The 24,521-nt window shown below is 48.0% G+C and overlaps 1 protein-coding gene across 9 annotated transcripts in view; it reads left to right on the forward strand.

Annotated features, from left to right (window-relative positions):
* The window catches only part of dmd (dystrophin), a 390,547-nt gene that overhangs the window by 204,401 nt on the left and 161,625 nt on the right, over positions 1-24,521 (forward strand). For 8 of the 9 annotated variants that reach the window (XM_045698261.1, XM_045698256.1, XM_045698253.1 and 5 more), the window contains 8 exons: positions 2,401-2,546; positions 9,168-9,380; positions 10,461-10,574; positions 15,546-15,701; positions 15,893-16,063; positions 17,568-17,750; positions 19,010-19,144; positions 20,337-20,486. In XM_045698261.1, coding sequence (XP_045554217.1) covers positions 2,401-2,546; positions 9,168-9,380; positions 10,461-10,574; positions 15,546-15,701; positions 15,893-16,063; positions 17,568-17,750; positions 19,010-19,144; positions 20,337-20,486 — 1,268 coding nt within the window. Of the gene's footprint in view, positions 1-2,400; positions 2,547-9,167; positions 9,381-10,460; positions 10,575-15,545; positions 15,702-15,892; positions 16,064-17,567; positions 17,751-19,009; positions 19,145-20,336; positions 20,487-21,226; positions 21,280-24,521 lie in introns of those variants that run through there. The other variant, XM_045698263.1, reaches the window with a different exon arrangement.

Here is a 24,521-nt window from a genome sequence, read left to right on the forward strand (position 1 = left end):
GACAGCAGGCCAGAAGGGCTGTGGGTATATAGTGTATTATAGTGAAGTGGTAGAGCCTGACAGCAGGCCAGAAGGGCTGTGGGTATATAGTGTATTATAGTGAAGTGGTAGAGCCTGACAGCAGGCCAGAAGGGCTGTGGGTATATAGTGTATTATAGTGAAGTGGTAGAGCCTGACAGCAGGCCAGAAGGGCTGTGGGTATATGGTGTATTATAGTGAAGTGGTAGAGCCTGACAGCAGGCCAGAAGGGCTGTGGGTATATAGTGTATTATAGTGAAGTGGTAGAGCCTGACAGCAGGCCAGAAGGGCTGTGGGTATATAGTGTATTATAGTGAAGTGGTAGAGCCTGACAGCAGTCCAGAAGGGCTGTGGGTATATAGTGTATTATAGTGAAGTGGTAGAGCCTGACAGCAGGCCAGAAGGGCTGTGGGTATATAGTGTATTATAGTGAAGTGGTAGAGCCTGACAGCAGGCCAGAAGGGCTGTGGGTATATAGTGTATTATAGTGAAGTGGTAGAGCCTGCACACCAACACAGTCAAATGCTCACAGGCAACGCATACAGTATCTTTAGTGGATAAATTATATTTACATCCCCAATGGATCTTCCACATTAAATTAATCAATCAATCGATCCATCAAGCAGTCAGTCATTGAATTAATCCATCTCTCCATCCATCCGTACGTCTGTCCGTCCGTCCATCCATCCATCCATCCATCCAGCCCTCGATCCCTTTCTCCCTCCATCCCCTAACCATTATTGTATCTCTCCCTCCAGTTCAGGAGAGCCTTCCTCCCTCCATCCCCTAACCATTATTGTATCTCTCCCTCCAGTTCAGGAGAGCCTTCCTCCCTCCATCCCCTAAGCATTATTGTATCTCTCCCTCCAGTTCAGGAGAGCCTTCCTCCCTCCATCCCCTAACCATTATTGTATCTCTCCCTCCAGTTCAGGAGAGCCTTCCTCCCTCCATCCCCTAACCATTATTGTATCTCTCCCTCCAGTTCAGGAGAGCCTTCCTCCCTCCATCCCCTAACCATTATTGTATCTCTCCCTCCAGTTCAGGAGAGCCTTCCTCCCTCCATCCCCTAACCATTATTGTATCTCTCCCTCCAGTTCAGGAGAGCCTTCCTCCCTCCATCCCCTAACCATTATTGTATCTCTCCCTCCAGTTCAGGAGAGCCTTCCTCCCTCCATCCCCTAACCATTATTGTATCTCTCCCTCCAGTTCAGGAGAGCCTTCCTCCCTCCATCCCCTAACCATTATTGTATCTCTCCCTCCAGTTCAGGAGAGCCTTCCTCCCTCCATCCCCTAACCATTATTGTATCTCTCCCTCCAGTTCAGGAGAGCCTTCCTCCCTCCATCCCCTAACCATTATTGTATCTCTCCCTCCAGTTCAGGAGAGCCTTCCTCCCTCCATCCCCTAACCATTATTGTATCTCTCCCTCCAGTTCAGGAGAGCCTTCCTCCCTCCATCCCCTAACCATTATTGTATCTCTCCCTCCAGTTCAGGAGAGCCTTCCTCCCTCCATCCCCTAACCATTATTGTATCTCTCCCTCCAGTTCAGGAGAGCCTTCCTCCCTCCATCCCCTAACCATTATTGTATCTCTCCCTCCAGTTCAGGAGAGCCTTCCTCCCTCCATCCCCTAACCATTATTGTATCTCTCCCTCCAGTTCAGGAGAGCCTTCCTCCCTCCATCCCCTAACCATTATTGTATCTCTCCCTCCAGTTCAGGAGAGCCTTCCTCCCTCCATCCCCTAACCATTATTTTATCTCTCCCTCCAGTTCAGGAGAGCCTTCCTCCCTCCATCCCCTAACCATTATTGTATCTCTCCCTCCAGTTCAGGAGAGCCTTCCTCCCTCCATCCCCTAACCATTATTGTATCTCTCCCTCCAGTTCAGGAGAGCCTTCCTCCCTCCATCCCCTAACCATTATTGTATCTCTCCCTCCAGTTCAGGAGAGCCTTCCTCCCTCCATCCCCTAACCATTATTGTATCTCTCCCTCCAGTTCAGGAGAGCCTTCCTCCCTCCATCCCCTAACCATTATTGTATCTCTCCCTCCAGTTCAGGAGAGCCTTCCTCCCTCCATCCCCTAACCATTATTGTATCTCTCCCTCCAGTTCAGGAGAGCCTTCCTCCCTCCATCCCCTAACCATTATTGTATCTCTCCCTCCAGTTCAGGAGAGCCTTCCTCCCTCCATCCCCTAACCATTATTGTATCTCTCCCTCCAGTTCAGGAGAGCCTTCCTCCCTCCATCCCCTAACCATTATTGTATCTCTCCCTCCAGTTCAGGAGAGCCTTCCTCCCTCCATCCCCTAACCATTATTGTATCTCTCCCTCCAGTTCAGGAGAGCCTTCCTCCCTCCATCCCCTAACCATTATTGTATCTCTCCCTCCAGTTCAGGAGAGCCTTCCTCCAGTGCTCTATAAGGAGACAGTATCTACTCTGTTGGCCTGGTTACAGCAGTGTGAGGCGAGGCTAGCCATCCCCTCTACAGCCGTCACTGAATACCCTACCATGGAGGGGAGACTGAAGGATGTCAAGGTACTGAACCGCTCTGGATGTCTGGTTGGCTGTGTGTCTGGCTGACTGGTTGGGTGGGTGGCTGTCTGTTTTATTATGAGGATTCTGCCACAAAACACCCATAACAATTTCTGCTTGCACACTGTTAATGCAACCTAGTTGAACAGCCCGCGTACTGAATCAACATATTAACAGTCAAGACAAGACCAGAAACAAGAGGCTGCTTCACATCATGATCTAGTTCAGTGGAAGTGCAGTAATCCTTGATGAGGAGATGCCAGCAGGGCTTCCAGGATAAATAGTTGTTCTCTGCTGCTTTACATTCAGAGAGCACTAACAGAGCAGAGCAGCGCCTCACTGCAATTATGAGAAATGGAGAAATGTTATTGACGACAGAGGAAAACCCAGAGGATCAAATCAGTGTTTTTCCCTCTCTCTATCTATGGATGTCCCAGGGTTACTGCCACACACCACGGACTAAGGCTGTGTCCGAAATGGTACCCTGTTCCCTATGTAATGCACTACTTTTGACCAGATATAGGCCAAAATTAGTGCACTTCATAAGGATTAGGGTTCCATTTGGGACACACAAAAGACTCATTTTACCTTGTTATTGTGACAAAATGAATCACCCCGTAAAAACACTAAGACTTTTTATGGCCTTGTTGTTTTCATTAAGTTCTGGTGCTAAATTGATGTTCTCTGAGACTTTAAATCCAAGGTCAGATCAGTTTAACCAGTTTAACCTGAGATACAGTGGCTTGCGTAAGTATTCACCCCCCTTGGCATTTTTCCTATTTTGTTGCCTTACAACCTGGAATTAGAATTGATTTTTGGGGGTTTGTATCATTTGATTTACACAACATGCCTACCAATTGGAAGATGCAAAATATTTTTTATTGTGAAACAAACAAGAAATAAGACCAAAAAAACAGAACACTTGAGCATGCATAACTATTTCCCCCCCCAATACTTTGTAGAGCCACCTTTTGTAGCAATTACAGCTGAAAGACTCTTGGGGTATGTCTCTATAAGCTTGGCACATCTAGCCACTGGGATTTTTGCCCATTCCTCAAGGCAAAACTGCTCCAGCTCCTTCAAGTTGGATGGGTTCCGTTGGTGTACAGCAATCTTTAAGTCATACCACATATTCTCAATTGGATTGAGGTCTGGGCTTTGACTAGGCCATTCCAAGACATTTAAATGTTTCCCCTTAAACCACTTGAGTGTTACTTTAGCAGTATGCTTAGGTTCATTGTCCTGCTGTAAGGTGAACCTCCGTCCCAGTCTCAAATCTCTGGAAGACTGAAACAGGTTTCCCTCAAGAATTTCCCTGTATTTAGTGTTATCCATCATTCCTTCAATTCTGACCAGTTTCCCAGTTCCTGCCGATGAAAAACATCCCCACAGCATGATGCTGCCACCATCATGCTTCACTCTGGGGATGGTATTCTCAGGGTGATGGGAGGTGTTGGGTTTGCGCCAGACATAGCGTTTTCCTTGATGGTCAAAAAGCTCAAGTTTATCCTCATCTGACCAGAGTACCTTCTTCCATATGTTTGGGGAGTCTCCCACAAGCCTTTTGGCGAACACCAAACATGTTTGCTTATTTTTTTCTGGCCACTCTTCCATAAAGCCCAGCTCTGTGGAGTGTATGGCTTAAAGTGGCTCTATGGACAGATACTCCAATCTCCGCTGTGGAGCTTTACAGCTCCTTCAGGATTATCTTTGGTCTCTTTGTTGCCTTTCTGATTAATACCCTCCTTGCCTGATCCGTGAGTTTTGGTGGGCGGCCCTCTCTTGGCAGGTTTGTTGTGGTGCCATATTCTTTCCATTTTTTAATAATGGATTTAATGGTGCTCCGTGGGATGTTCAAAGTTTCGGATATTTTTTTATAACCCAACTAATTATGTAACTTCTGAAGGTAATTGGTTGCACCAGATCTTATTTAGGGGCTTCATAACAAAGGGGGTGAGTACATATGCATGCGCCACTTTTCCGTTTTTTCACATTTTTCAATTTTTTGAAACAAGTAATTGTTTTTCATTTCACTTCACCAATTTGGACTATTTTGTGTATGTTCATTACATGAAATCCAAATAAAAATAAATTGAAATTACAGGTTGTAATGCAACAAAATAGGAAAAACGCCAAGGGGATGAAGACTTTTGCAAGGCACTGTAGTTAGGATGTTCTACCTCACAGGGCAGCAGGATGTAATCTTAGTTAGGATCTTCTACCTCACAGGGCAGCAGGATGAAATCTTAGTTAGGATGTTCTACCTCACAGGGCAGCAGGGTGGAATCTTAGTTAGGATGTTCTACCTCACATGGCAGCAGGGTGGAATCTTAGCTAGGATGTTCTACCTCACAGGGCAGCAGGATGGAATCTTAGCTAGGATGTTCTACCTCACAGGGCAGCAGGGTGATATCTTAGTTAGGATGTTCTACCTCACAGCGCAGCAGGATGGAATCTTAGTTAGGATGTTCTACCTCACAGGGCAGCAGGATGGAATCTTAGTTAGGATGTTCTACCTCACAGGGCAGCAGGATGGAATCTTAGCTAGGATGTTCTACCTCACAGGGCAGCAGGGTGATATCTTAGTTAGGATGTTCTACCTCACAGGGCAGCAGGATGGAATCTTAGCTAGGATGTTCTACCTCACAGGGCAGCAGGGTGATATCTTAGTTAGGATGTTCTACCTCACAGGGCAGCAGGATGGAATCTTAGTTAGGATGTTCTACCTCACAGGGCAGCAGGATGGAATCTTAGCTAGGATGTTCTACCTCACAGGGCAGCTGGGTGATATCTTAGTTAGGATGTTCTACCTCACAGCGCAGCAGGATGGAATCTTAGTTAGGATGTTCTACCTCACAGCGCAGCAGGATGGAATCTTAGTTAGGATGTTCTACCTCACAGGGCAGCAGGATGGAATCTTAGTTAGGATGTTCTACCTCACAGCGCAGCAGGATGGAATCTTAGTTAGGATGTTCTACCTCACAGGGCAGCAGGGTGATATCTTAGTTAGGATGTTCTACCTCACAGCGCAGCAGGATGGAATCTTAGTTAGGATGTTCTACCTCACAGGGCAGCTGGGTGGAATCTTCTCCCTTCTCCGTGCTATCTAGGGGTAGTCAGTAGAACATCTCTGCATAGTAATTTGCTAAAATATAATCGTTACGATACATTTTTTCTAACCTTGTCCTCAGTTACTGTTCTTGGATATTATAATAAACACTATCAATATCTCTCATTACGATGGATATAAAGGTGTTCACGCCAATACTAAACTACTTGATCCCTCCCCAGAATGAAAATGCCTATAGGCCTATACTTTGATGTCTCTTTCTGCGTCTAGACATCTTTTTAAAGTTAAAGTCTTAACCATACAGACCCAGAGAGGCTACCTACCACCACTGGCAATGATTACTGTCAGAAACCTGGAGATGAACACCTGTCTCTTCTCTCTGTCCTGTGATTCTCCAGGAGACATTTACCCTGAGGCCGTTATATCTCATAGCTTCATTAGTGAGCCCTAGTATTGACCCAACAGGATGGAGAGGGAGGGAGGGGATACTGCCCCTTATTGGCTAAACAGTCAAACTAATGTTGTGTGTTTTGTTTGAGCATTGATTGTTTTCACATCGTCACACCGCCACACATAGTATGAACAATAATGTTATCTAGTGTTTGTTTGTTAAAGGGTAAACCCACTCTCTCAAGTTGTCATGATTTTCTAGCCTACTTGTCTTGGCTGACTCCCAGACAGTTCTAACGTACATATTTTGATTATTCATCTGTCTTCATCAGCCTCCGGCTACCATTAACCTGATAGCCAACACTGAACTTTCTGTGCTCTAAAAAGTCCTTAATAAAAAGTCCCAAATCTCCAATTGACCGATAGGCCCTTCTCCCTAGACAGAGAGGGCAGAGGGGCTAGGGGTCACCAGGCCCTTCTCCCTAGACAGAGAGGGCAGAGGGGCTAGGGGTCACCATGCCCTTCTCCCTAGACAGAGAGGGCAGAGGGGCTAGGGGTCACCATGCCCTTCTCCCTAGACAGAGAGGGCAGAGGGGCTAGGGGTCACCAGGCCTGCCCTAGACAGAGAGGGCAGAGGGGCTAGGAGTCACCAGGCACTTCTCCCTAGACAGAGAGGGCAGAGGGGCTAGGGGTCACCAGGCCCTTCTCCCTAGACAGAGAGGGCAGAGGGGCTAGGGGTCACCAGGCCCTTCTCCCTAGACAGAGAGGGCAGAGGGGCTAGGGGTCACCAGGCCTGTCCTAGACAGAGAGGGCAGAGGGGCTAGGGGTCACCAGGCCCTTCTCCCTAGACAGAGAGGGCAGAGGGGCTAGGGGTCACCAGGCCTGTCCTAGACAGAGAGGGCAGAGGGGCTAGGGGTCACCAGGCCCTTCTCCCTAGACAGAGAGGGCAGAGGGGCTAGGGGTCACCAGGCCCTTCTCCCTAGACAGAGAGGGCAGAGGGGCTAGGGGTCACCAGGCCCTTCTCCCTAGACAGAGAGGGCAGAGGGGCTAGGGGTCACCAGGCCCTTCTCCCTAGACAGAGAGGGCAGAGGGGCTAGGGGGTCACCAGGCCTGCCCTAGACAGAGAGGGCAGAGGGGCTAGGGGTCACCAGGCCCTTCTCCCTAGACAGAGAGGGCAGAGGGGCTAGGGGTCACCAGGCACTTCTCCCTAGACAGAGAGGGCAGAGGGGCTAGGGGTCACCAGGCCTGCCCTAGACAGAGAGGGCAGAGGGGCTAGGGGTCACCAGACCCTTCTCCCTAGACAGAGAGGGCAGAGGGGCTAGGGGTCACCAGGCCCTTCTCCCTAGACAGAGAGGGCAGAGGGGCTAGGGGTCACCAGGCCCTTCTCCCCTAGACAGAGAGGGCAGAGGGGCTAGGGGTCACCAGGCCCTTCTCCCTAGACAGAGAGGGCAGAGGGGCTAGGGGTCACCAGGCACTTCTCCCTAGACAGAGAGGGCAGAGGGGCTAGGGGTCACCAGGCCTGCCCTAGACAGAGAGGGCAGAGGGGCTAGGGGTCACCAGGCCCTTCTCCCTAGACAGAGAGGGCAGAGGGGCTAGGGGGTCACCAGGCCTGTCCTAGACAGAGAGGGCAGAGGGGCTAGGGGTCACCAGGCCCTTCTCCCTAGACAGAGAGGGCAGAGGGGCTAGGGGGTCACCAGGCCCTTCTCCCTAGACAGAGAGGGCAGAGGGGCTAGGGGTCACCAGGCCCTTCTCCCTAGACAGAGAGGGCAGAGGGGCTAGGGGTCACCAGGCCCTTCTCCCTAGACAGAGAGGGCAGAGGGGCTAGGGGTCACCAGGCCTGCCCTAGACAGAGAGGGCAGAGGGGCTAGGGGTCACCAGACCCTTCTCCCTAGACAGAGAGGGCAGAGGGGCTAGGGGTCACCAGGCCCTTCTCCCTAGACAGAGAGGGCAGAGGGGCTAGGGGTCACCAGGCCTGTCCTAGACAGAGAGGGCAGAGGGGCTAGGGGTCACCAGGCCCTTCTCCCTAGACAGAGAGGGCAGAGGGGCTAGGGGTCACCAGGCCCTTCTCCCTAGACAGAGAGGGCAGAGGGGCTAGGGGTCACCAGGCCTGCCCTAGACAGAGAGGGCAGAGGGGCTAGGGGTCACCAGGCACTTCTCCCCTAGACAGAGAGGGCAGAGGGGCTAGGGGTCACCAGGCCCTTCTCCCTAGACAGAGAGGGCAGAGGGGCTAGGGGTCACCAGGCCCTTCTCCCTAGACAGAGAGGGCAGAGGGGCTAGGGGTCACCATGCCCTTCTCCCTAGACAGAGAGGGCAGAGGGGCTAGGGGTCACCAGGCCTGCCCTAGACAGAGAGGGCAGAGGGGCTAGGGGTCACCAGGCCCTTCTCCCTAGACAGAGAGGGCAGAGGGGCTAGGGGTCACCAGGCCTGCCCTAGACAGAGAGGGCAGAGGGGCTAGGGGTCACCAGGCCCTTCTCCCTAGACAGAGAGGGCAGAGGGGCTAGGGGTCACCAGGCCCTTCTCCCTAGACAGAGAGGGCAGAGGGGCTAGGGGTCACCAGGCCCTTCTCCCTAGACAGAGAGGGCAGAGGGGCTAGGGGTCACCAGGCCTGCCCTAGACAGAGAGGGCAGAGGGGCTAGGGGTCACCAGGCACTTCTCCCTAGACAGAGAGGGCAGAGGGGCTAGGGGTCACCAGGCCCTTCTCCCTAGACAGAGAGGGCAGAGGGGCTAGGGGTCACCAGGCCCTTCTCCCTAGACAGAGAGGGCAGAGGGGCTAGGGGTCACCAGGCCCTTCTGCCTAGACAGAGAGGGCAGAGGGGCTAGGGGTCCATTTGGACTTCAGACATAGTCCTCAAAGCTACTCTTCAGCTGCCTCTGGTTTGCATTAACCTCCATCAACCAAAAATGAATAAAAAACCACGGGGGGATTTATTTCTGTGCTCCCCCCCAAAAAACTCCTATCTGCATCTTCCCATCAGTGCCCCCTCTGGGTGGCTAGCGTCCATGGAATTAAAATAACTATCCTGCAAAAAGTCCTCATATGGCCAAATCATAACTAACATTTTCTCTTAATCATACATTGATATCAATAAGAGACTTCAGTGAAAATGTGAAAGTTTGGATTCACCCTGTATTGAGTACAACCATCTCCATGTCCTTCCCCACAGGTAATGCAGGTTGCGCTTGCAGAGCACCAGAGTGAGGTGGACTACCTGACGTCTACAGTGGACCAGGTTTTTCAGAAGGCCCCTCCAGAGATCAGTCACAAGTACAGGACAGAGATGGACAGCATCATGACTCGCTGGAGACGCCTGTCCTCAACGCTGGGGGAACAGGCCACCAAGATAACAGAGCTTATGGCTAAATTACTGCAGTTCCAGGTACCGTGGGGTTGGAGGGGGGTGGGGGGGTGCTGCGAGAGAGAGGGTGAGAGGGAGCGAGAGAGACTAGAAAGAGAGCGAAATAGAGGTAGAGCGAGTAGAACAAGGGAGAGGGAGAGCGAGCTAGAGAGAGAGGGATGGAGAGAGGGAGGAAGAGATGAAGAGACAGAGATGAAGAGACAGAGATGAAGAGACAGAGATGAAGAGACAGAGATGAAGAGACAGATATGAAGAGACAGATATGAAGAGACAGAGATGAAGAGACAGAGATGAAGAGACAGAGATGAAGAGACAGAGATGAAGAGACAGAGATGAAGAGACAGATATGAAGAGACAGATATGAAGAGACAGAGATGAAGAGACAGAGATGAAGAGACAGAGATGAAGAGACAGAGATGAAGAGACAGAGATGAAGAGACAGAGATGAAGAGACAGAGATGAAGAGACAGAGATGAAGAGACAGAGATGAAGAGACAGAGGTGAAGAGACAGAGATGAAGAGACAGAGATGAAGAGACAGATATGAAACTTTGTTTTGTATATTATCTACCTCACTTGCTTTGGCAATGTTAACATATGTTTCCCATGCCAATAAAGCCCCTTGAATTGAATTGAATTGAATTGCATTGAAGTGATGGAGACAGAGATGGAGACAGAGATGAAGAGATAGAGATGAAGAGATAGAGACAGAGAGAGACAGAGATGGAGACAGAGATGAAGAGATTGAGACAGAGATGGAGACAGAGATGAAGAGATAGAGACAGCGATGAAGAGATTGAGACAGAGATAGAGACAGAGATGGAGACAGAGATGAAGAGATAGAGATGAAGAGATAGAGACAGAGATGAAGAGATATAGATCTGTGAGTGAGTGTACCATATGTTCCAGTGTAAATGACAGTAAGGAGGACAATATCAATGTGGACTTTGCTGTTAGTGTCTGCATAATGATGTGAAGACACAGAGGAAGTGGATGGGTGACACTGACATGTTTCTAACTTTGTTTGCATGTGCGCCTATAAATGACTAAGCACATTGTCAGTTCTGTGCTGTCTGTCAACCTATCTGTCTGTGTCTCTCAGAATGACGTGAAGACTCTGAGGAAGTGGATGGCTGATGTTGACGTGTTCCTGAATGAGGAGTGGCCAGCACTGGGGGACTCAGAGGCCCTGCAGAAACAGCTGGAGCAGTGCACTGTAAGACCTGGCAACCTTCTTTCACCTTCTCTTTGGCAGCCTGTCTCTCACTTTCTCTCACCTGGCAACCTGTCATTCACCTTCTCTCACCTGGCAATCTGTCATTCACCTTCTCTCATCTGGCAACCTGTCATTCACCTTCTCTCCCCTGGCAACCTGTCATTCACCTTCTCTCCCCTGGCAACCTGTCATTCACCTTCTCTCACCTGGCAACCTGTCATTCACCTTCTCTCCCCTGGCAACCTGTCATTCACCTTCTCTCACCTGGCAACCTGTCATTCACTTTCTCTCCCCTGGCAACCTGTCATTCACCTTCTCTCACCTGGCAACCTGTCATTCACCTTCTCTCACCTGGCAACCTGTCATTCACCTTCTCTCACCTGGCAACCTGTCATTCACCTTCTCTCACCTGGCAACTCTCTATTATTAGCAGAGGAATTGTGACCACTAAACATCACCCCAGTAAATGAACCCTAGGGCATACAGCCCAGTAAATGAGCGGTAGGGCATACAGCCCAGTAAATGAGCGGTAGGGCATACAGCCCAGTAAATGAGCCCTAGGGCATACAGCCCAGTAAATGAGCCCTAGGGCATACAGCCCAGTAAATGAACCCTAGGGCATACAGCCCAGTAAATGAACCCTAAGGCATACAGCCCAGTAAATGAGTCCTAGGGCATACAGCCCAGTAAATGAACCCTAAGGCATACAGCCCAGTAAATGAGCCCTAGGGCATACAGCCCAGTAAATGAACCCTAGGGCATACAGCCCAGTAAATGAGCCCTAAGGCATACAGCCCAGTAAATGAACCCTAGGGCATACAGCCCAGTAAATGAGCCCTAGGGCATACAGCCCAGTAAATGAGCCCTAAGGCATACAGCCCAGTAAATGAGCCCTAGGGCATACAGCCCAGTAAATGAGCCCTAAGGCATACAGCCCAGTAAATGAACCCTAAGGCATACAGCCCAGTAAATGAACCCTAGGGCATACAGCCCAGTAAATGAACCCTAGGGCATACAGCCCAGTAAATGAGCCCTAAGGCATACAGCCCAGTAAATGAACCCTAGGGCATACAGCCCAGTAAATGAACCCTAGGGCATACAGCCCAGTAAATGAACCCTAGGGCATACAGCCCAGTAAATGAACCCTAGGGCATACAGCCCAGTAAATGAGCCCTAAGGCATACAGCCCAGTAAATGAACCCTAGGGCATACAGCCCAGTAAATGAACCCTAAGGCATACAGCCCAGTAAATGAGCCCTAGGGCATACAGCCCAGTAAATGAGCCCTAAGGCATACAGCCCAGTAAATGAACCCTAAGGCATACAGCCCAGTAAATGAGTCCTAGGGCATACAGCCCAGTAAATGAGCCCTAAGGCATACAGCCCAGTAAATGAGCCCTAGGGCATACAGCCCAGTAAATGAACCCTAGGGCATACAGCCCAGTAAATGAGCCCTAGGGCATACAGCCCAGTAAATGAGCCCTAGGGCATACAGCCCAGTAAATGAGCCCTAGGGCATATAGCCCAGTAAATGAACCCTAAGGCATACAGCCCAGTAAATGAACCCTAGGGCATACAGCCCAGTAAATGAGCCCTAGGGCATACAGCCCAGTAAATGAACCCTAGGGCATACAGCCCAGTAAATGAACCCTAGGGCATACAGCCCAGTAAATGAGCCCTAAGGCATACAGCCCAGTAAATGAACCCTAAGGCATACAGCCCAGTAAATGAACCCTAGGGCATACAGCCCAGTAAATGAGCCCTAAGGCATACAGCCCAGTAAATGAGCGGTAGGGCATACAGCCCAGTAAATGAACCCTAGGGCATACAGCCCAGTAAATGAACCCTAGGGCATACAGCCCAGTAAATGAACCCTAGGGCATACAGCCCAGTAAATGAACCCTAGGGCATACAGCCCAGTAAATGAGCCCTAAGGCATACAGCCCAGTAAATGAACCCTAGGGCATACAGCCCAGTAAATGAGCCCTAGGGCATACAGCCCAGTAAATGAACCCTAAGGCATACAGCCCAGTAAATGAGCCCTAGGGCATACAGCCCAGTAAATGAGCCCTAAGGCATACAGCCCAGTAAATGAACCCTAAGGCATACAGCCCAGTAAATGAGTCCTAGGGCATACAGCCCAGTAAATGAGCCCTAGGGCATTTAGCCCAGTAAATGAACCCTAAGGCATACAGCCCAGTAAATGAGTCCTAGGGCATACAGCCCAGTAAATGAGCCCTAAGGCATACAGCCCAGTAAATGAACCCTAGGGCATACAGCCCAGTAAATGAACCCTAGGGCATACAGCCCAGTAAATGAACCCTAGGGCATACAGCCCAGTAAATGAACCCTAGGGCATACAGCCCAGTAAATGAACCCTAGGGCATACAGCCCAGTAAATGAACCCTAAGGCATACAGCCCAGTAAATGAACCCTAGGGCATACAGCCCAGTAAATGAACCCTAGGGCATATAGCCCAGTAAATGAACCCTAAGGCATACAGCCCAGTAAATGAACCCTAGGGCATACAGCCCAGTAAATGAGCCCTAAGGCATAGAGCCCAGTAAATGAACCCTAGGGCATACAGCCCAGTAAATGAACCCTAGGGCATACAGCCCAGTAAATGAACCCTAAGGCATACAGCCCAGTAAATGAGCCCTAGGGCATACAGCCCAGTAAATGAGCCCTAAGGCATACAGCCCAGTAAATGAACCCTAAGGCATACAGCCCAGTAAATGAACCCTAAGGCATACAGCCCAGTAAATGAGTCCTAGGGCATACAGCCCAGTAAATGAGCCCTAAGGCATACAGCCCAGTAAATGAGCCCTAGGGCATACAGCCCAGTAAATGAGCGGTAGGGCATACAGCCCAGTAAATTAGCCCTAGGGCATACAGCCCAGTAAATGAGCCCTAGGGCATACAGCCCAGTAAATGAGCCCTAGGGCATACAGCCCAGTAAATGAGCGGTAGGGCATACAGGCCAGTAAATGAGTCCTAGGGCATACAGCCCAGTAAATGAGTCCTAGGGCATACAGCCCAGTAAATGAGCGGTAGGGCATACAGCCCAGTAAATGAACCCTAAGGCATACAGCCCAGTAAATGAGCCCTAGGGCATACAGTCCAGTAAATGAGCGCTAGGGCATACAGCCCAGTAAATGAACCCTAAGGCATACAGCCCAGTAAATGAGCCCTAGGGCATACAGCCCAGTAAATGAGCGGTAGGGCATACAGCCCAGTAAATGAGCCCTAGGGCATACAGCCCAGTAAATGAACCCTAAGGCATACAGCCCAGTAAATGAACCCTAAGGCATACAGCCCAGTAAATGAACCCTAGGGCATACAGCCCAGTAAATGAACCCTAGGGCATACAGCCCAGTAAATGAGCCCTAAGGCATACAGCCCAGTAAATGAACCCTAAGGCATACAGCCCAGTAAATGAACCCTAGTGCATACAGCCCAGTAAATGAGTCCTAAGGCATACAGCCCAGTAAATGAGCGGTAGGGCATACAGCCCAGTAAATGAGCCCTAAGGCATACAGCCCAGTAAATGAACCCTAGGGCATACAGCCCAGTAAATGAACCCTAGGGCATACAGCCCAGTAAATGAGCGGTAGGGCATACAGCCCAGTAAATGAGCGGTAGGGCATACAGCCCAGTAAATGAGCGGTAGGGCATACAGCCCAGTAAATGAACCCTAGGGCATACAGCCCAGTAAATGAACCCTAAGGCATACAGCCCAGTAAATGAGCCCTAAGGCATATAGCCCAGTAAATGAACCCTAGGGCATATAGCCCAGTAAATGAACCCTAGGGCATACAGCCCAGTAAATGACCCCTAGGGCATACAGCCCAGTAAATGAGCCCTAGGGCATATAGCCCAGTAAATGAACCCTAGGGCATACAGCCCAGTAAATGAACCCTAGGGCATACAGCCCAGTAAATGAACCCTAGGGCATACAGCCCAGTAAATGAACCCTAGGGCATACAGCCCAGTAAATGAGCGGTAGGGCATACAGCCCAGTAAATGAGCCCTAGGGCATACAGCCCAGTAAATGAGCGGTAGGGCATACAGCCCAGTAAATGAGCGGTAGGGCATACAGCCCAGTAAATGAGCCCTAGGGCATACAGCCCAGTTAATGAGCGGTAGGGCATACAGCCCAGTAAATGAGCGGTAGGGCATACAGCCCAGTAAATGAACCCTAAGGCATACAGCCCAGTAAATGAACCCTAAGGCATACAGCCCAGTAAATGAACCCTAGGGCATACAGCCCAGTAAATGAACCCTAGGGCATACAGCCCAGTAAATGAACCCTAAGGCATACAGCCCAGTAAATGAACCCTAAGGCATACAGCCCAGTAAATGAACCCTAAGGCATACAGCCCAGTAAATGAACCCTAGGGCATACAGCCCAGTAAATGAACCCTAGGGCATACAGCCCAGTAAATGAACCCTAAGGCATACAGCCCAGTAAATGAACCCTAAGGCATACAGCCCAGTAAATGAACCCTAGGGCATACAGCCCAGTAAATGAGCCCTAAGGCATACAGCCCAGTAAATGAACCCTAGGGCATACAGCCCAGTAAATGAACCCTAAGGCATACAGCCCAGTAAATGAACCCTAAGACATACAGCCCAGTAAATGAACCCTAGGGCATACAGCCCAGTAAATGAGTCATAAGGCATACAGCCCAGTAAATGAACCCTAAGGCATACAGCCCAGTAAATGAACCCTAGGGCATACAGCCCAGTAAATGAACCCTAGGGCATACAGCCCAGTAAATGAGCCCTAAGGCATACAGCCCAGTAAATGAACCCTAGGGCATACAGCCCAGTAAATGAGCCCTAGGGCATACAGCCCAGTAAATGAACCCTAAGGCATACAGCCTAGTAAATACAGTACAAGTGAACATCTCTCTGTCACACATCCATTTCTATTAATCATATCCCCTGTGTCTCTGTTGGGATTGGCTAGGCCCTGGTGAATGACATCCACACCATCCAACCCAGTCTGAATGGCATCAATGAGGTGGGCGTGTCTCTGAAGACAGAGGCGGAGCCAGCATTCGCCATCCAACTGCAGAAGGAGCTCGATGAGCTGAACGCTATGTGGGAGATAATCTGCAAACAGGTACACACACACACACACACACACACACACACGATCAAACACACACACACACAATCAAACACACACACGATCACGATCAAACACACACACACACACCGTACCCACCCAAGCGTTGATTCCATCCATCCCTGTCCTGACATATCATCTGTTGTTATTGTGTATTCATGGTGTGTGTGTGTGTGTGTGTCCAGGCCTATGCTAAGAAGTCTGCTCTGAAGGGGGGTCTGGACAAGACCATGAGCCTGAGGAAGGAGATGGCTGAGATGCAGGAGTGGATCACTCAGGCTGAGGAGGACTATCTGGAGAGAGACTTCACTTACCAGACCCCCGAGGAGTTACGCAAGGCTGTGGAGGAACTCAAGGTAGGGTGTGTGTTGGGAGGGGGGACCAATCATCCATCCTTATGGCCAAACTTCCCTATAGCCAATCCTGGGCACTCACCCAAACCATACTCTGACCCTAATCTAAGCACTGACCTGCCTCCAACACTCTCCCTCCCTCCCCCCTCTCTCTATCTCCCTCTATCCCTTTGTTCACCTCCCTCCCTCCCTTCATTTGTTCATCTCCCTCCCTCCCTCCCTCCCTCCCTCCCTTTGATCATCTCCCTCCCTCTCTCCCCCTCATTCCCCCTCTCTTTATCCTCTTTAATTCAGCTCAATAACTTTTGTTGGCAGTCATGCATTTCTAAAACAAAGAGCAGTAAGATAAGCATCTCTTCATCTCTCTTTCTGTCTCCCTCCACTGTGCTTTCTCTCTCCCTCCTGCCATCTCTTCATCTCTCTTTCTGTCTCCCTCCACTGTGCTCTCTCTCTCCCTCCTGCCATCTCTTCATCTCTCTTTCTGTCTCCCTCCACTGTGCTCTCTCTCTCCCTCCTGCCATCTCTTCATCTCTCTTTCTGTCTCCCTCCACTGTGCTCTCTCTCTCCCTCCTGCCATCTCTTCATCTCTCTTTCTGTCTCCCTCCACTGTGCTCTCTCTCTCCCTCCTGCCATCTCTTCATCTCTCTTTCTGTCTCCCTCCACTGTGCTCTCTCTCTCTCTCTCCTGCCATCTCTTCATCTCTCTTTCGTCTCCCTCCACTGTGCTCTCTCTCTCCCTCCTGCCATCTCTTCATCTCTCTTTCTCTCTCCCTCCACTGTGCTCTCTCTCTCTCTCTCTCCCTCCTGCCATCTCTTCATCTCTCTTTCTGTCTCCCTCCACTGTGCTCTCTCTCTCTCTCCTGCCATCTCTTCATCTCTCTTTCGTCTCCCTCCACTGTGCTCTCTCTCTCCCTCCTGCCATCTCTTTATCTTTCTTTCTTTCTCTCTCTCTGCGCTCTTTGTATCTCTTCATCTTTATCTTTTTATCTCTGTTTTCTCTATCCCTCCTCTCTCTCCCCCCTCTCCTACCCTCTCTCCCCTCTTGTACCCTCACATTTTCTGTCTCACTTCTCCCTCTCTCCTCCCCTCTCTTTAATTTAATTCAATTTAAGGGCTTTATTGACATGGGAAACAAATGTTTACAATGCCAAAGCAAGTGAAATAGATAATAAACAGATGTGAAATAAACAATAAAAAAATTAACAGTAAACATTACACTCACAAAAGTCTCTGTCTCTCACTCCCTCCTCCCTCCCCTCTCTCCTCCCCTCTCTTTATCTCTCTCTGTCTGTCTCTCACTCTCTCCTCCCTCTCCTCTCTCCTCCCCTCTCTTTATCTCTCTCTCTGTCTCTCACTCTCTCTTCCCTCCCCTCTCTTTATTTCTCTCTATCTGTCTCTCACTCCCTTCCCCTCTCTTCTTCTCTCTCTATCTGTCTCTCACTCACTCCTACCTCCTCCTCTCTCCTCCCCTTTCTTAATCTCTCTCTATCTCTCTGTTCTCTCTGTAGAAGGGTCAAGAGGAGGTCCACTCTAAAGAGCTGAAGGTGAAGCTGCTGACTGACTCTGTGAACAGTTTCATCTCCAAAGCCCCTCCGGCCGCCCACGATGCCCTCAAGGCAGAGCTGGTCGTGCTGACCGCTAACTACCAGAGACTCTGCAGCCGCCTGGACGGCAAGTGTAAAACCCTGGAGGTACGATACCGGACAGATACTGGACAGATACCAGACAGATACTGGACAAATACTGGACAAATACCGGACAAATACCGGACAGATACTGGACAAATACCAGACAGATACTGGACAGATACTGGACAAATACCGGACAGATACTGGACAGATACTGGACAAATACTGGACAGATACCAGACAAGTACCGGATAGATACTAGACAAATACTGGACAGATACTGGACAGATACAGGACAAATACTGGACAGATACTGGACAGATACTGGACAGATACTGGACAGATACCGGACAGATACTGGACAGATACCGGACAGATACCGGACAGATACCGGACAGATACAGGACAGATACCGGACAGATACTGGACAGATACCGGACAGATACCGGACAGATACTGGACAGATACTGGACAGATACTGGACAGATACCAGACAAGTACCGGATAGATACTAGACAAATACTGGACAGATAATGGACAGATACCAGACAAGTACCGGATAGATACTAGACAAATACCAGACAAGTACCGGATAGATACTAGACAAATACCAGACAAGTACCGGATAGATACTAGACAAATACTGGACAGATACTGGACAGATACTGGACAGATACCGGACAAATACCGGACAGATACTGGACAGATACTGGACAGATACCGGACAAATACCGGACAGATACCGGGCAGATACTGGACAGATACCGGACAGATACCGGACAGATACTGGACAGATACTGGACAAATACTGGACAGATACCGGACAAATACTGGACAGATATCGGACAAATACTGGACAGATACCGGACAAATACTGGAGAGATACTGGACAGATACTGGACAAGTACCGGACAGATACTGGACAAGTACCGGACAGATACCGGACAAATATTGGACAGATACCGGATAGTACAGCACACACACGCAGGCATGAGCACAGGCAGGCACACACACACACATACACACACACACTTCACTCCCTCTCACCTCTCTAATCCTGCCCTTCGTGGAGCTCTCACCTCACAAAATCAATGTTCCTGGTACGATTACAAACACATAGTACAATCTGTAGACGAAACCTAACAGAATATCAATGAGTCTTTGTTTCTCTCTTATCTGTTTTCATCTACTTTCACTGGACACATTTCACCCTCTGTCACACACACAGACCATTTCTCTCTCACACTCACTCTCCTTTCTTTCTTTCTTTCTTTCTTTCTTTCTGTTTGACCCTCTCTGTCTGTCTCTCCCCTGGACTGTAGGAGGTGTGGGCGTGTTGGTGTGAGCTGCTGTCCTACCTGGAGCAGGAGAACGGCTGGCTGGACCAGCTGGAGCAGAAGCTAGACGAGACAGACAGCATCCAGGGGGGAGCAGAGGAGCTCTCTGAGGCCCTTGATGTGAGCCACCTCTAACCTTTCATCGTTGACCTTTCACCACTGACAGACCCTCTCCTAGGGGTTCACCACACTCTCTCTGTCATTATATATTTCCTGGGGGGCTCTATTCATCAGCCTTCAGACTGCAGCTATTGACCAATAATGGCAGCAGCTACAGCCTCTGGTCATGGTTCATGTCAAAACCCAAAAGAGAGAAACTGTTTTCCCTAAGATTTGTCCTGAGGTAGTCATACCTATCTCTGTATTAGTGATACCAGGTACGGCCCAGAGTCAGTCATACCATATTCTTATTTGTATTGCTCTTAAATCTTTTTAATGAATTTTAATCTTATTAACACTTTGTTCTAGCTAGCTATTTGTGTAGGTAGCTATCAAGTAAACACCATGTGATACCAGGTACGGCCCAGAGTCAGTCATATCTATCTCTGTATTAGTGATACCAGGTACGGCCCAGAGTCAGTCATACCTATCTCTGTATTAGTGATACCAGGTACGGCCCAGAATCAGTCATATCTATCTCTGTATTAGTGATACCAGGTACGGCCCAGAGTCAGTCATATCTATCTCTGTATTAGTGATACCAGGTACGGCCCAGAGTCAGTCATATCTATCTCTGTATTAGTGATACCAGGTACGGCCCAGAGTCAGTCATACCTATCTCTGTATTAGTGATACCAGGTACGGCCCAGAGTCAGTCATATCTATCTCTGTATTAGTGATACCAGGTACGGCCCAGAGTCAGTCATATCTATCTCTGTATTAGTGATACCAGGTACGGCCCAGAGTCAGTCATATCTATCTCTGTATTAGTGATACCAGGTACGGCCCAGAGTCAGTCATATCTATCTCTGTATTAGTGATACCAGGTACGGCCCAGAGTCAGTCATATCTATCTCTGTATTAGTGATACCAGGTACGGCCCAGAGTCAGTCATATCTATCTCTGTATTAGTGATACCAGGTACGGCCCAGAGTCAGTCATATCTATCTCTGTATTAGTGATACCAGGTACGGCCCAGAGTCAGTCATATCTATCTCTGTATTAGTGATACCAGGCCCAGACAGAGGGAGGGTGAATATACTGGACACTGATTGGCCTAAACTAAAGGGTGTGTGTGTGTGTGTGTGTGTGTGTGTGTGTGTGTGTGTGTGTGTGTGTGTGTGTGTGTGTGTGTGTGTGTGTGTGTGTCCAGGCCCTGGACACATTGCTGCGTCACCCTGAAGATGGGAGGAACCAGATCAGAGAGCTGTCTCAGACCCTGATGGACGGAGGAGTCCTGGATCAGCTGATCCAGCACAAACTAGAGGCCTTCAACACACGCTGGGATGAACTCATGCAGAGGGTGAGGTCTTCTCTGTGTTAAACATAAACACATACAGAGAGGCTGAGGCCTTCAACACACGCTGGGATGAACTCATGCAGAGGGTGAGGTCTTCTCTGTGTTAAACATAAACACATACAGAGAGGCTGAGGCCTTCAACACACGCTGGGATGAACTCATGCAGAGGGTGAGGTCTTCTCTGTGTTAAACATAAACACATACAGAGAGGCTGAGGCCTTCAACACACGCTGGGATGAACTCATGCAGAGGGTGAGGTCTTCTCTGTGTTAAACATAAACACATACTGTCACGGTTGTCGTCGGTTAAGGAGGACCAAAACGCAGCAGGAATGTTGATGCTTTTCTTGTGTATTTATTTACAAACTAAGTGAACACCAAAACAACAAAACGAACTTACGAACAACGACACAGTCTTGAAAGGCTCACTCAGCAAAACAAGAAACAATCTCCCACAATTACAGAGACAAACACACCCAACTAATATAGGACTTCCAATCAAAGGCAACACCACACAGCTGCCTTCAATTGGAAGTCCACCCCAATTAACTCTACATAGAAACAGACTACCTAGACTAAACATAGAATTACATAAACATAGATCATAAACCAAAAACCCGGAAATACTAAATCAAACGCCCTTTTACCAAAACACCACCCCGAACCACATAAAACAAATACCCTCTGCCACGTCCTGACCAAACTACAATAACAATTAACCCTTATACTGGCCAGGACGTGACACATACAGAGAGGCTGAGGCCTTCAACACACGCTGGGATGAACTCATGCAGAGGGTGAGGTCTTCTCTGTGTTAAACATAAACACATACAGATGTAGGATCTTAATTCGATCACTCTTTTGTTACTGAGAATTTTCCTGCACAGTACAAAATGCAAGCGTGTAGTGTATTCAAGGTTAAAAACGCTTCTGAAGTGTGTAATTTCCACTCTAAAATGTCAGACTTGATTTTCCCTAACAAAAAGGGTATTAACTTCTATGGGCTACGTGGGACGCCACCTGCGGGACACAGCCAGTGAAATATCAGGGCGGCAAATTCAAAAACAACAAAATGTCATAATTCAACTTTCTCAAACATACAACTATTTTACACCATTTTAAAGATAGACTTCTCCTTGATGTAACCACATTGTCCAATTTCAAAAAGGCTTTACAGCGAAAGCAAAACATTAGAATATGTTAGGAGAGTACATAGACAAAAATAATCACACAGCCATTTTCCAAGCAAGGACATGTGTCAATAAAACCCAAAACACAGCTAAATGAAGCACTAACCTTTGACGATCTTCATCAGATGACACTCCTGGGACATTATGTTACACAATACATGTATGTTTTGTTCGATGAAGTTCATATTTATATCTAAAAACAGCATTTTACATTGGCGCATGATGTTCAGAAAATGTATTCCCACCAAAACGGCCGGTGAATGTGCACATCAATTTACAAAAATACTCATCATAAACGTTGACAAAATATATAACAATTATTTAAAGAATTATAGATAGACTACTCCTGGATGCAACCGCTGTGTCAGCTTTTATAATAGCTTTACGGAGAAAGCAAATTTTTCAATATTCTGAGTACATAGCTCGCCATCACAGAAAGCTATACAGACACCCGCCAAGTTCGGGGCAACCTAAACTCAGAATTAGTATTAGAAATATTCTCTTACCCTTGCTGATCTTCGTCAGAATGCACTCCCAGGACTGCTACTTCCACAAGAAATGTTGTTTTTGTTCGAAATACTCCATATTTATGTCCAAATACCTCCGTTTTGTTCGTGCGTTCAGAGCACTATCCAAAGGCATAATGCGCGAGTGCGGTACCAGAGACGAAAAGTCAAAATGTTCCATTACCGTACTTAGAAGCATGCCAAACGCTGTTTAAAATCAATCTTTATGGTATTTTTAACGTAAAATTGCGATAATATTCAAACCGGACAATAGAGTATTCATTCAAGGAGAAAAAGAAGGAACGGCGCACTCGCGTGACCGCGCATATCCAATCCCTTTGTTGCCAGGCAGTCCACTCATGAACTGAGCTCCTATTATCTGCCCAGTGACAGGAGAATGCTCAAACCACTTTCTGAAGGCTTTAGACAGCCAATGGAAGCCTTAGGAAGTGCAATGTAACCCCACGGATACTGTAGTTTCGAAAGGGACTAGAAAGAAGAACTACAATTCTCAGATCCTCCACTTCCTAGTTGACTTTTTCTCAGGTTTTTGCCTGCCATATGAGTTCTGTTATACTCACAGACACCATTCAAACAGTTTTAGAAACTTCAAAGTGTTTTCTATCCAAATCTACTAATAATATGCATATTCTAGTTTCTGGGCCAGAGTAGTAACCTGTTTAAATTGGGTACGTTTTTCATCTGGCCGTGAAAATACTGCCCCCTAGCCCAGACAGGTTAACACCTACAAAAAAATATCCGTTAATTATTATCCACATAATAATTCACATTTCCTGTTGCTGCAGGATTATTTTCCTGCTGTAGCAAACTGGCTCAAATTAAGATCCTACATCTGTAAAGAGAGGGATCGAGATATAGGCCTGGCTGACATCTGAGATAAAGATAGACCTACTTCTCTGTCAGATTCTTACACACTGACAATTAGTCATAAGCACGCAGTTACGCATGCACAGGAGCACGCGCACACACACACACACACACAACACAATAAGGCTATGACAATCCCTGTATTCATTCTGCAGTCATGTGATCCTCTATGAAAGAACTGATTAATGCATAGCTCTTAAGCCTTTCTCCATTGTGTCAGTATCAGTGTGTCAGTATCAGTGTCTGTTAGTCTGTCTGTGTAGACTGACGTTTACTGGGGTCATGAAGTTCAGAGAATCCTCTTCCTGTATAGTTGTGATCTATAAAGGAGAATCCTCTTCCTGTATAACTGTGATCTACAAAGGAGAAGAGGTAGTGGTAGTTTATTAGTGGCGGCAGGTAGTAGTTTATTAGTGGTGGTAGGTAGTAGTTTATTAGTGGTGGCAGGTAGTAGTTTATTAGTGGTGGTAGGTAGTAGTTTATTAGTGGTGGTAGGTAGTAGTTTATTAGTGGTGGTAGGTAGTAGTTTATTAGTGGTGGCAGGTAGTAGTTTATTAGTGGTGGCAGGTAGTAGTTTATTAGTGGTGATAGGTAGTAGTTTATTAGTGGTGGTAGGTAGTAGTTTATTAGTGGGGGTAGGTAGTAGTTTATTAGTGGTGGTAGGTAGTAGTTTATTAGTGGTGGTAGGTAGTAGTTTATTAGTGGTGGTAGGTAGTAGTTTATTAGTGGTGGTAGATAGTAGTTTATTAGTGGTGGTAGGTAGTAGTTTATTAGTGGTGGCAGGTAGTAGTTTATTAGTGGTGGCAGGTAGTAGTTTATTAGTGGTGGTAGGTAGTAGTTTATTAGTGGTGATAAGTAGTGGTTTATTAGTGGGGGTAGGTAGTAGTTTATTAGTGGTGGTAGGTAGTAGTTTATTAGTGGTGGTAGGTAGTAGTTTATTAGTGGTGGCAGGTAGTAGTTTATTAGTGGTGGTAGGTAGTAGTTTATTAGTGGTGGCAGGTAGTAGTTTATTAGTGGTGGTAGGTAGTAGTTTATTAGTGGTGGTAGGTAGTAGTTTATTAGTGGGGGTAGGTAGTGGTTTATTAGTGGGGGTAGGTAGTAGTTTATTAGTGGTGGTAGGTAGTGGTTTATTAGTGGGGGTAGGTAGTGGTTTATTAGTGGTGGTAGGTAGTAGTTTATTAGTGGGGGTAGGTAGTGGTTTATTAGTGGGGGTAGGTAGTAGTTTATTAGTGGTGGTAGGTAGTAGTTTATTAGTGGTGGTAGGTAGTAGTTTATTAGTGGTGGTAGGTAGTAGTTTATTAGTGGTGGTAGGTAGTAGTTTATTAGTGGTGGTAGGTAGTAGTTTAGTGTGGATCAGTAGGACTATACATAGACTGTTAGCCCCTGGGATTAGAGAGACTCACCTGCACACACAGAGAGAGAGAGAGAAGGAGGGATAATGATTACATCGTCATT

Source organism: Salmo salar, chromosome ssa16, assembly GCF_905237065.1.
Source record: "Salmo salar chromosome ssa16, Ssal_v3.1, whole genome shotgun sequence".
Taxonomy (NCBI): Eukaryota; Metazoa; Chordata; class Actinopteri; order Salmoniformes; family Salmonidae; genus Salmo; species Salmo salar.